Source organism: Falco cherrug, chromosome 1 (genome assembly GCF_023634085.1).
Source record: "Falco cherrug isolate bFalChe1 chromosome 1, bFalChe1.pri, whole genome shotgun sequence".
Classification (NCBI taxonomy): Eukaryota; Metazoa; Chordata; class Aves; order Falconiformes; family Falconidae; genus Falco; species Falco cherrug.
The window spans coordinates 97,566,651-97,579,362 of NC_073697.1; the positions used below are offsets into that span (position 1 = coordinate 97,566,651).

General features: G+C 54.6%; 1 protein-coding gene across 13 annotated transcripts in view; it reads right to left on the minus strand.

Annotated features, from left to right (window-relative positions):
- The window catches only part of NCOR2 (nuclear receptor corepressor 2), a 253,677-nt gene that overhangs the window by 102,050 nt on the left and 138,915 nt on the right, over positions 1-12,712 (minus strand). For 11 of the 13 annotated variants that reach the window (XM_055710891.1, XM_055710843.1, XM_055710884.1 and 8 more), the window contains 2 exons: positions 9,342-9,398; positions 3,408-3,460 (listed from right to left, as the gene is read on the minus strand). In XM_055710891.1, the coding sequence (XP_055566866.1) occupies positions 3,408-3,460; positions 9,342-9,398 (110 nt within the window). Of the gene's footprint in view, positions 1-3,407; positions 3,461-9,341; positions 9,399-9,705; positions 9,796-10,588; positions 10,608-12,712 lie in introns of those variants that run through there. The other 2 variants (XM_055710877.1, XM_055710872.1) reach the window with 2 other exon arrangements.

Genomic DNA, 12,712 nt, shown 5'->3' on the forward strand with positions numbered 1-12,712 from the left:
TAGCATAAGTGACTCATCCCAACTGAAAAGCAAAGCAAACAAGCAGGAAGAATTAAACTAGTGTTGCAAGGCAGAGAGTATTGCTGTAGAGAAATCGAGGAATCCTGGCTTTGTGATATCAAATGCTTTCCCACTGACACTGGCAAACATTCAACTGAGAGAAAAAAAAACACCCTAGGAAATAACATATATTAAAAAAAAAAAGTATTTGTGAATTGTAACAGCCTGGCCACCCTGCTGTGCCCCAGGTACGAGGCTCCAAAGCAGCTTCACACAGGAGCAGTTTCTATTTAGCACAACAGAGCCAGCACGCAAGGAGGTTTTGTGGACACAATCACAAACCGAGACAATTTTCCAGCAACCTGCCAAAAGGCTTTTTATCATGCCTAAATCTGCATCAGGTGAAGTTGGGTCAGAAGAATCTGCATTCATTTACACCTTCGCAAAATACAACCTGCGGTGTCCTGGCAGCTGTCCTGGGGCTCTGGTGCATCTGGCTGATGTCTCCCAGCACCCTGAAGATTTACTCCATCTCCTACCAAAACAGCTGCCTCCAGGCTACAGAGCAGAAGATGCTCTTCCAGAGCAGAAAGGCACAAACATATTAAGAACGAGGAAAGAACATGAAAAATACCCTCCAGTGCAGCCCATAGAGAAGGTGTAGGCAGGATTTGAACATCCAAGCATAACTTGGTCAAAACAGAGAAGTTTAATATCTTTTCCCCTCGGTCAAAGGACCTGGATTATTTGCTTGGAAGAATCACTGAAATCTTGATTTTGTATCTGCCTTCCAAGTGCCCAAATGTCCTTTAACGTGCAGTAGGGACACAAGAGATGGGAGAGCTGGACACACCGATTTCTCTGCACATCCATCGACAAGCGGCAAAGCTCAGACCCCATGACCTCCGAGTCAGGCCCACAGTCAAAAGCAGCAAACATCAGGAGCCCAGCTCGCCTGAGGGCCTTTTGCTGACCTCGATCTGTAAACACGCTCGGCTGGCATCAATAACCAGCCCAAGGCAGCTAATTGTGAGGCTTCTGGAAGGAGGAGATGGCAGCTTTTCATTAAAATGTGTGGTTTCCTTCCCACACCTTTGAAGCATTAATCATAGTGAACATTAACCCCAAGCCCACCTGCTCTAACCTCTCCCGGGTCTATCGCTGCCCCTGCTGCAGCCGCCCGGGAGGACTGCCCAGGCTTGGGACAACCCCAGGGATGCCAGCGAAGGAAGGATGGAGAGGAGTGCCTGCTCTGACAGCATGGGAAGCTGGCTTGGCAGGGCTTCACATCTCATCACCGGTTTCACTCCTGACCTGCGCAGTCAGGTCCCTCTTGTTTGTGCCCGTCTTCCAGGCAGCAGCCGAGGACAGGAAATCATTTAAATCACAGGAAAATGTGATCACAAACCCACAAATATTGGCAGGGGAACGGAGAGTGGGTGAAGCATCTGGATCTACTTTTAACTTGTTCTTGCAAGGACAAAACTAGCAATCAGCTTGAAATCGCCACCTTCGGTGCCCAGCTTGTGATGGCTGTGGAGCCCTTCCAGAGAAGGGGGGGGTCAGGGGACCCCAAAGGACAGTGACTGCTACGTGCCACCAGTGCCAGAGGTGAGTCATAGCCAGCAAGGGGGAGGGCATGTCCTTGGGCCACCATCTGATACCACAACAAGGTGCTTTATCAGTCGCCAACCCCCTGAACTGACAGCAGAACAGATTCCAAAAGCAGGGGCTGCTTGTGGGGAGTGCAGACCCCCTGCCAGGCAGGCAGCACTGCGTCACCCGAGAGGATCATCATCACCTAACTTCATTAGCCCTGCCTTGCATGAGCGAACTGGAGGGGGTGGCTCTGGGTTTATGTGCTTTTTTTTTTTTTTTTTTACATCTTTGCAGCTAGAAAAGCACACCTGAGAGGTGTGCTGCCTGCTCCTCAGAGCTGCCTGTGCTGGCAGCGTGTCCACAGAAAGCAATGGCCGGAGGGCTGGAATGACAGAGACCCCGGCCAAAGCACACACAGGCCAAAATCCCGGTGGGTCCTTGCCCAAGGCTCGCGGCAACGTCTGCCAAGCTTGAATGAGCAGGGGTAAACGCATCGCCAACACAAGGCACAACAGAAACATCTGGAAGCAAAGAGCTATTGGGATTTCTGAGCTGCAGGAAAAGCCATCAATTCCCACTGCCTTCTCTGCCTGCTTGCCCTCCCCCCACACCCCCCCAAAAGAAGATGCTCCCCTGCCCCAGCAGCGCCCGGTACAGCAGCGAGCACCCAAACACGACCCTTGCATTCTGTGTGCCAGTGCCCACTGAGGCTGCTCGGTGACCCGCTGAGCCTGGGGGGAACCGGAGAGCTCGGGGGGTCGAGGGGGGACACTCCAGGGTTTGAATGCTTTACAGTGAGCGCATCGCCTGGATGACACAGAGGCCCTGGGTGGAGCAGGAACACAGCAGGGCCGGGCAATGAGCCACGGGGTCACATCACGAAACCCTCCTCCCTGCTGCCACCCTTGGGGGACAGAGAGCACCTGAGCACCACCAGCTTATGCTCCCCTGCAGCACAGCTGAGCAGAAGTACATTAACTCTTTCCCTATAATCCCCCTGGCATCAATTAACACACCACTGAAAATCAAAATATTATTAGCTTTTGTTAATAGATTATTAAAGATGATTATTGCCAGCTGACCAAGCCCGTACCAAAACAGACACGCTGCAGGCAGCTCAGAGCAATCACTGGCTGATTCAAGGCAGATAAAAGTTTCAGATCTGGTTTGACTATTTATGTTTCCAACAATAATCACAATTATCGCTATTCTCATTATCTGTTCTATTTCTTCTATGTTCAGGAACTCACTGTAGTTATTAAATGCAGGTTGATGATTAAATCGTGTATCAAGGTGATAAGTCAAATTAGATGACTGCCAAGTCTCAGTAAGTATCTTTGAAATAACCAGTTGTTATTAGACATTCAAGAGGTGCTTCACAAAAATCTAATTGTAATTGCAACTTTTCATTTTACCTCATCTTTCTCACACACAAACACACACGCACGCATGCCAGCAGCTGATTTTGTACTTCAGGATGCATGAAACACAGCAGAAAGCACCCAAAGGTAAGTGCTCTCTGGGAAAATGCCAAGAGATCGGCCAGGACCCATGTCCACCCCTTCCCCCACCCTGAGAGAAATCAAACAGCACCTTCAGCATCGTCTGAAGCTGCAGCCACCAACTGCTGGGCTCCTGGAGCAGGTTTGGGCTTCAGGCACCTGGAGCAGCGAAGCATCAGCTCTAAAAGGATGCTCGTGATTCCTTGGCAGCTTTAATCGGGATCTGGGAGCAAGCTAGCATCCCCCCCCGCTCCAGCCTAATGCCCAACCTGACATTTAAAATAGCCTTTATTGCCACATACTTACATTTTAATGTTTTCATGGTACTGCCTGGTGTCTGAAGGCTGGTTGTATAATGGCTGAAATAAATAAGAAAAATGAAGGCATAAATGGTACAGTCTGACATTTAGAAGCTTAAACCCATCAGAAGTGCTCCCACCTGGATGCAGGTCCCTGTCCCCCCGAGCTGTGCCAGCCCAGGCACCAGGCCCCCTGCCCCCAGCCGTTCTGGAGGGTGCTGGCTCCCGGCAGCCCTGCTGGAGATATGGTGCATCCCGGCTCAGCCCGTGGGAAGGCAGGCAGCACTCGAGCGAGCACTCAAGCGAGCTGGCTCAGAACTCCGTTTGTGATGGAGTCCAGATAAACACAGCACGGCGGAGTACATGGTTGTTATTTACCACCTGAAAAACGCAGTGCGCTTTGGAACATATGACATGGGGGAGGCGAGGGGAAAGGGGGGCTTGGGGAGCGGGAAGAGACAGTCTGTGTGCTGCAAATTGTTATGTCTACGTGGCAAAAGCCTGCCTGAGCTCTGCCAGGGAGCCAAGTGCAGGCAACTGCAGGCAGGACAAGCGTTCACACCTGTGGCTTCCAGCAATGCCAGGGCTGGGATGGCCCCCTGCATGTTGCCGCAGTCTCCAGCATCCATGTGTAGAGGGATGCTCCTGGCCGTTCCTCTGGAGCAGCGCTGGGCTCCTGCAGGACAAGTGTTCTGCCCAGGGCTGCCCCTTCAGAGAGCCCAGTGACCACGGCTGTCCCCAACACCAGCTGCCAGCGCACCCATCACAGGGCTGCTCTGCCCCCCACAGCCCCAGCAGGGATGTGTCAGGGCCCTCCACGCAGAGTCAGGAGAGCTGGATCCATCCCTGGTCACCTTCAGCCAGTCACTGTCCCCACTACCTCTCCCTTCCCATCTGCAGGGTGATGTACCCCTGGGGAGCCTGCCAGGATGATACAGGATCCCACCTCTAGAAGGGAGAGACACCACAGAGACCATGCTCAATCCCACCTGTTGTGATTAACAGCTCAGGCCATGCTCCAGGAGCTGCCACTAGTTGTGTCCACACAAGCAGGCTGACAGGCTGCTCAGGATTAAGCCCTTCAACACTCTTCCAGTCATTGACTACGCCACACGTCCAAGACTGTGCTAATCAAAAGCTTGCCATGGCCCAACCATCACCAGCAACCACGCACGCAACGAGCACAGCTCCCTGTCCAACCACAGAAACGTCGCCCAAAATTTCAAGCAGCTCATCCACAAGCCTTCCCCAAACCAGCTGCCATCGAGCTAGCATCTGCAGCCAAACACGGGCAGGGGGACGAAGGCTGAAGGCAGCACCCTGGCCATGGATGGCTACATACCAACCAGCTCACCTTCCTGCTGCGGTCATATGGCTCAGGCTACGCTCAGGGTCCTCTCAATTTCATCTCAGATTAAACACAGGAAAAGAGAAAAACATCTACTGAACATCTGCTCAACCAAGCGAGCAGCTCTGGAGAGGACAGGACCTGCAGACACAGGGTTTCCCCTTCCCCAGTTTGAAGAAGGTGTTATTCTCACCTCCTCCACAGTATCGCCCCATCACCATCACAGGTTCTTGCCGCAGCAGCTTGTTTATCCACACAGCCAGCCTGTCTCTACTGCCCTGTAAAACCAGATGCTGCCTCCCCTCTCCCCTGCCACACACTGGGACAGCCACATCGCTCTGCACAGAAAGGGGCTGGGTGTAGCTCTCCCCACTCTCTGCAGCCCACTGCCACTCCATCTGGGCACTAGCAGGTCCATCAGCTTCTTCTTCTGGCTGCCCTTGGACGTGTCCCTTGTCACTGGGAAAGCACAGGTAATCTCCACGTGGAAGAGGCATGCAGAGGAGCCCCAGGCAGACAAAGGTGGTGAGATGAACCCTCGTGCCCCAGGAAGGCTGCAGGGCTGCCAGCAGGATTCCAGCATCTGCTACCCTGTGAGGGGATGGCGGGCTGCTAGCCCACCAGGAGACACCCGCAAGGGCATCCACCCACCCCGTGCTGGCAGAGCCAGGGCAGACAAGAGGGACAAGCAGGTCCCCCAGAAGAAGACGTATTCTCAGCAGTGTCCCTTCCCCAGGGGTATTTCTGTCATGAATCCTCTTATATCTGCTGGTCCGACTCCAGGCTCGCAGCTGGCTGTGCACTTTGCACTTGGAAAGCTCAGAAGAACACAGACGTCCATCTCAGCACGTAGCTCAAGGGAGGCAGGTCTGCACCGTGGAGAGAAGAAATCAACCCATGGCTCTGGAGCGTCACGTCCACAGTCACCCTGGCAAAGCCCAACTGGAGGAACCGCTGGTGGCCTTGGCCAGTGACTTCCCCTTGGAAGACAACTGCAGAACTGGTAACACTGATAAATACAAGTGTCTCTCTTCCCTCTGTGCTCATAAAAATCAAAGCTAAGAAGCCAGCATGAGGCGAGGCACAGAGACCTTCCCCCTGGGAAACACAGAACGTTTTGGTTTGCGCCTGGGTCAGAAAATGCTTATGCACATACGGACATTGCGGATGCCCTGATGCCACTCAGCTCACCAAGGGCTGCCGATTCTTCTCTACTGCTACTCGTCCATGACATAAAAAGCCGCTTAAATTCTTCTCTAGCAAACCTAAGCATTAACAGGCAAGCACTGGAACACATCACTTTAGAAGAAACAGCCAAACATCCAGAAATCAGAAACTCCAGGACTCAAAGCCAAGATCCACATGACACCAGCATCTCAAAGAGTTTTCTGTCTGCACAACAGCCTCAGCACCGTAGCTCAGCCCACGCAGTGCAGCAAGACCAGGAGAGAAGTTCCACCTACCCCATAGAGAACATATCCTCACAGACTACATAGTTACAGCAACTTTACTCTCAACAGGGCAGGAATGGAGAAACAGCATCTTCCCTCAGAACCGTCCACAACCTGCACGGAATTACTGCTTCCTCAACGAGCAAGCAGAAGGAAAGCTGACAGGTCAGATGGGTAAGGTGACATCTTCAAAACATTCACAGTGCTTCTCCAGGGTAAGGGACATGTAATGCATGTCTCTGGGGGATGACATTTAAGAAAAACATAATTATAATTCAGAACTATTACTGCAAAAACCTTGGATTTACTGAAAGCTCTTTAAAAATAAAACAGGATGAAAGGTCTCAATGGCTTTCTGGCCACTGCAGCATTCAGACTATACATCTCAATGGCATTTCTCCCTGGGGAAAACATGGGGTCATTTTTAAAATGGTACCCGCTACATCGCAGGGATGAAATGAGCAGAGTCCTGGTTTACTGAGTCACAACCTCCTCCTGACCTGGAGGGCAGCACCTGCTTCCCAGGACCTGAATTGGATCCCTGCTTCCTGGGGACCCCTGGGCAGGAGGCGATTTCCACCACAGGGCCAGGTCCCCAGCCTGGCGGGGGGCAGCAGCCGCGACCATGCAGCACACCAGCACCCTCTGCATCAGCTGGGGGTGATGTGGGGGACAGGGAAGAGCTGCAGGGTCACCTGAAGCCCCAGCAGTGAGGATGGAGGAGCACCAGCAGAGAATCAGGAAAAGGGATCTGGGGACAGTTCTGCATGTTTAAAAACCCCAGAAGCATAAAAAAGAGGTTCCTCCAAACAGGATGAGCCATGAATGACACCTCCAAGCCAAAAAAAGTGCAGGGCCAGGCCTGGCAGGGTCAAAGCAGTAAGAAGCCAGGGACCAGCAACAAGCACTTGCTGCTTCCTTGAGATGCACAACCCAAGGACACCAGTTTCAGTGAAGAGCCCGAAAGCTCAGAGGGAGCTGTTTAAAAGACTGAAGTCAGGAATTCAAAGTTTCCTACTAGAGCTGGGCCATCTCCCAGCAGCTTCCTACTTGATGGGAAACACATCACACAGACCCAAACCCTCTGGGTAAATCCCTATTTATGCTACACTGGATCAACCCCAAAACCCCTCCTTCCACCTAACGCTAGGCAGCCTCAGCAAGCCCCTGGATGTGCTCAGGCAGTAAGATTTCTCTCTTTGCTCACACACAAACCCCTCGGAGCAACCTGCTGCCAGCAAGACAGAAAGCACAGCCCCACCGCAGCCCCCCTGCCCCACTAAGGCCAGCACAAGCAGGGGACGCAGCCTCCAGCTCCATCCTGCCAGCAGCACTCGAGGCCTCGCACCACCTCACTGCACTCGCAGCCGTGATTTGCCAGCACTGCCGTAACCTCCAAACCCTCTGCCATAACTAACCTATTTCTACCGTGACCTCTTGCCTCACACCATCAGCCCTGGCAATCTCCCCTGCCACAGAGCTGACATGCATCTGCCACCATCGCTGTTGCAAATGCAATAACCGGGGCTCTCTGAACAACCTGAAGCAAGATGCCAAGCAGAGCAGAGAGCAACACAAGACTGTGTTTCAGTGACAGTCAGTCACCACCGCTCCTTGCAGAGGTTTTGCACAGAATGAGCACCAGGCTGCTCAACCTCCCTGCAAGAGACTCCTGGGTTGCAGCAGCGCCAGGGCTGGTGCACGGCGTGCGAGACACGGTGGAGCAGGCGTGTGCATCGGGCAGAGCACGCAAGGCTACTCTCCTTCCTGGAGCTGCTTCCTTTCCAACTCAGAAGAAGACCTGACTATTCATCTTGTCTCTCAGAGGCCGCTGGCAGGCCCCGGGTGCTGTTTTGCCCCACACGGCGTGGGGGCTGGGCCATAGGAAGTGCCTCTCTCTGGGCAGGGTGATGAGGCAGTGCAAGGTGCGCACAGAGCCCAGCCAGGGGTTTGCAGGGGTCTCTCAGCAGAGGCTTCCCAAGCCCTCTCAGGAGCAAGGCAGGGTGACGAGGAAAGGCTTGCACTGGGCTCTGCTACAGCCCCCCCGTGCAGTGTCAGCAACAAAGCATCGACAAACAAAAAAAAGGGGGAAAAAGGAAGGGGGGGGGGGAAGGGGGGCAGGGGGGTGGCGGAATGCAACATCTTTTGGATGAGGAAGCACTAACCCCAGGCATCACCAGCCTTCAGAGACGAGAGCAAAGGATTTGACCCTGGTGACTCAAAGGAAAAATTGCGAGCGCTACCTCCCCAACCAAGGAAGTGGGCTCCGACACGCAGCAGCGAGCACCAGCTCCCTTGTGACCTCTCCCTTACACACCCGGGGAAGACAGCAATCAGCACCACCTCCACAAGGCAAGCCCAAATTACAGCTGCCAAGGACCGTGGGCTGTCCACTGCACCTCACGGCTGGTGCCAAACAAGAGATGCTCCATCAGACCGTGGCCGTCCCGCTCCCATCCTGCCAGCAGCATCGCTGCAGGTACACCTTTTAGACACCCTGGTCCGGGACTCAGCCCATCGGGCTGCTTTCAGCCACCCCTCCAGCAATCCCACCTGACTTACAGCTGGATTCTGCCAGCTGAGGGGGCAGGCCAAACCTGACTCTTTATTGTAAGTTGTTTTTCTCAGCTTCCCTGCGCACGAGTGAGAAACAGGCTGTGTGTGAGTCCCGATACCTGCAGGTCCTTGCAGCGGTGACTGCACTGTGCTTAGATGGAGCACCCTCCAGCACCCACCTCCATTTGCAGCGAGTGGGACAGCGGTCCCAGCACCCATCCCTCCCCCCAGTACCACCAGCCTGGCTGGCCAGGCAGCAGTCCCAAAGCCCTGGTGCTGTGGCTGCCACCAGCCGATGAAACCACCAGCATCCCGAGCAGCGGCAGAGTGCGCCGGAGCCCCTGCCGCCCCCAGCTCCGCTGCAGCGGGTGAGGAAGGAGCCTAAGGGTTAAGGCTCTCCAAAGAGGGCTGCTGTGTGTGTTTGGGTGCTCAGCTCAGCCGCTGTGCTTCCTGCTTCGGTGCTGTGCCAGGGGAGGGCCCGGCCAGCAGCAGGGCTCCCTTCTGACAGCTCAGACACACACCGGGTGCTGTGCTGGCTCCAAACCTGGCCCCACTCCCCCTCCCCGCAGCCAGAGCAAACACTCACCAGCTCCACCTGGGGACCCAGTCCTTCCAGGATGCGGTGGGCAGCCTCTGCCTTCTTCTGCAGGGAGGAAAAGGGAGAGAGAGAAAACTTATTTCTGCCATCAGTTACAGCTGCAGCCCTCCACTCCAGCTCTGCCCTGGGTGAAACCCCCTTCCCAAACCTCCCCAGAGCCACACAAATCCCACCCCTCCCTGGACGCGGGTGGAAAGGTTCAGCTCTGCCTCTGGACCCGCAGGCAAGCCCCATGGATGATGGGCTTTGGCACTTGAGTTATCATGACTTTAATGCATCCGAGGTCTGCCCAGGAAGCGACCCCAAATCCCCAGCCCCCCCGGGTACCAGGTGGGGGGATCGCACCCGCTACCTCCACACGGCCGCCGTGCCAGGAGGAGGGTGGGCAAGCCAGCACACACGCAGAGATGCCCTTTCTAGGATTCATCGCTTCATGAGCATGTGATGGTTAGATGTGAGCTGCCCTCAGCTCCTCATCTCTTGCTTCCCTCCCCTCCCCGCTGCAGAGAAGCCCTTTGCTGCCCCCCCACCCCCAGCCAAGCTACCTAGTGCTTATTAGAGGGGAAGAAACCACCCAGGAACACGTGTCAGGGGCTGTGCAGTGGTTACTAATTAAACAGGCCTGAAAAAAAGACATGGGTTGGCTGCAGCAGGCATGTAAATAAAAGATGACATTTTCAGTAAACAGCACTTCCTCGCAAAACCCCGGCTTTTCGGTGGGGGTTACTGACAGTCAGATAAATCCAGATCGCTGCACGCTGCCGACGAGCCACGGGGCTGAGCTGATAAAACCAAATACCTGACAGTGAGGGGGGCAAGGAGATGGAGGTATTTGTTCAATAAAATAGGTAGGTTTAGATACTGGGGGGGGGGGGGGGGGGGGTAGAAAACCCACAGTTGCCTGAAATAGGAGTGAAGGAGCAGTGGGCTGAGCTTCCCCAGGATTTAAATATTTAAATGGAGGAAGGGGGCGGGGGGGTAGTGGGGAGAAGAAAACCCTTAAACCCCTTTTTTAAAAACACATTAAACAGTTTTAACCTGAACATTCAACATTTTAACCCAATAAACACTAGAGCCTAATGGAGCTGCAGGGTGGGAGCTAGGGGAGCCTTGGGCTCCCCAGAAGAGCCAGGAGGGCTCTGGAAAACCCTGGGCGAAGACCCCCCGAGGCAGGGAAGGGATTTCAGCTTTGGGGGTCTGGCTCACACTGCTTTCCAGCAGCGAGCACCTCTCACCTTCACACCGGCTCACGGCGGGATGTTTCCCAGGGTCTCAGCGCAGGGGATGTCTCACCAAAAGCCAGCAAATCGCCCTGCCCGGCTTCCCCCCCCCATCCACCCCACTAGGATGTTTCCAAAAGCTTCCCTTAACCCCCTGCTGCCAGCTGGTCATCAGAAGTGCCAATGCAGCCAGTAGGTGTGAAAGTTCCTGGCCGGGGCTTTGCAGACCCACGCACAGCCCCATCTGCAAGTGCGCACTTTTGCACAGTTGGCCTCAGGCGCAGCTGCATGAGTCACCCTGCCCGCAGGACGCTCAGCACCCCAACTCAGCACCCCAGCCCTGCTGCAAAACCCACGCCAGCTGCCTTGCCGCAACAAGGCGACCAGGACACGTTTCCAGCTCCTCTACTCTACGCTTGGGAGGATGCAAAGCTTCTTGGCAACTTAGAAGTGATTTCAAGGATGCTAGGAGAGACGTAACCGTGATGCGTGCCTGCTCTGGCACCATCCCCACACGTATGCACGGTGCACACAGCAGCCCCACTATTAATGCATTCCTGCATGCTCATCTGCAGCGCTCCTGCACAGTGGAGCAGTGTTCAGAGATGTCGTGATCACTGCCTGGACCTCACAGAGAAGGACACAGACACACACAAGCAGAGCAGCTAGTGAAGCTGTTACAGAGCCCGAAACGCAGGTGGAGCCCATCCCTGGGGAGCTGCTCTGCCCCTCTGGCCGCTCCCAAGTCCCTGCTCCATCCCAGGAGACCCATGGGTGGGGAGGTGCCCCCCACACCCATGTCTCTCTGCAGCCCTCAGGGATGTGCAGACGGGGCAGCCACCCAGAGCCTTGCTCCAGCATTACCCGTGTCACCCAGTGCATGCCATGCTTCTGTCCAGTGCCGGACTGGCGGCAAGATGCTTCCAGGGAGCACTGGGAAAGCACAGTCATCCAGGTGACGGAGACGGGTCTTTGGAGAGCAAGTGCATCCTGGAGCAAAGGCTGGAAGATGCTGGGAAACAGCCGCAACAGAAGGAAGCGCCTGCCCTGGCTTGGGCTCCAGGGAAAGGGGCCACGTGTTTACAGACCGCAAAGACGTTTTCCACACTGCAATGAACTGCTCCCAACTCTTCTCCCATGCCAGACTGCTGCTGCTGTGAGTGTGCCTCATGCACCCCAGCGAGGACAGGGATTGTCACTGCGACTCCTCACGTTCTCATTAGCACTTGGCAAACCATCCTTCTACCAGCTCTGGAGGTGACAGCTGTAGGGGACCATGCGGCCAGCAAACCTCCACAGAAAGCCAGCTTTATGTCAAGGTACCACATTAAGCATCCTCCATGGCTACTTGATGCATAAAGGAACGAAAGGACCATCCCCACCTGACCCACAGGGGAAACAAAGTGATCCCCGGCACCAGGACCTATCTGCAAACCACAGCATGCACAAAGCTTCACACACACCCTGAATAGTAACAGACACGTGTCTACCCGGCTCCTAAAATACCACATCTGCTACAGAACGCGGGCCTCTTCCCCGCCAGATCCCTCCCCTGAAGGGGGATTTCCCACCAGGATCATGACGACGGAGCCCCCAGCCAATGCAGCACCCAGCTCTGCTGTCCCCAAGGATTCTTCAGCTGATGATGGGGAAATCAAATGCCAGCCAGCACAGCCCAGGGGAGGAACCCAAGGGATGCACAGCCTGGCCCAGCTCCCCCCAAAGCATTACACATTTTCCTGCTGTGCATCGGACTCCATCAACAGGGACTTGCCCCATCGAAATATTCATTGCACCATGGAGAACTCCCAGCCAGCGCTTCAGGTTTTGGTCCCCACGAGCTGCAAAATCTACTGACCTTGGAGAACATCAGCACCCTGGCATTCAGAAGTCTTTAAATAATTAAAGCCAGGGGGTAAGATTTTCAGTGAGGGTGTCATTAAAACTGCTGCAAAACACTCTGTGTCCACTGCCAAGAGGGTGATTTTGGCCAGCCACCCTCCTGCCCACTGGCAAGGGGAAAGTATCAGCTTACCTGAATTTTTTGTGGTGCATACCCGGGACAAAAAAAAAATTTTAAAAAATCAGCAAGCCGATTAATTGTGGGTAGAAGATTGCAGCCCCAGCTTGAGGCAGCCA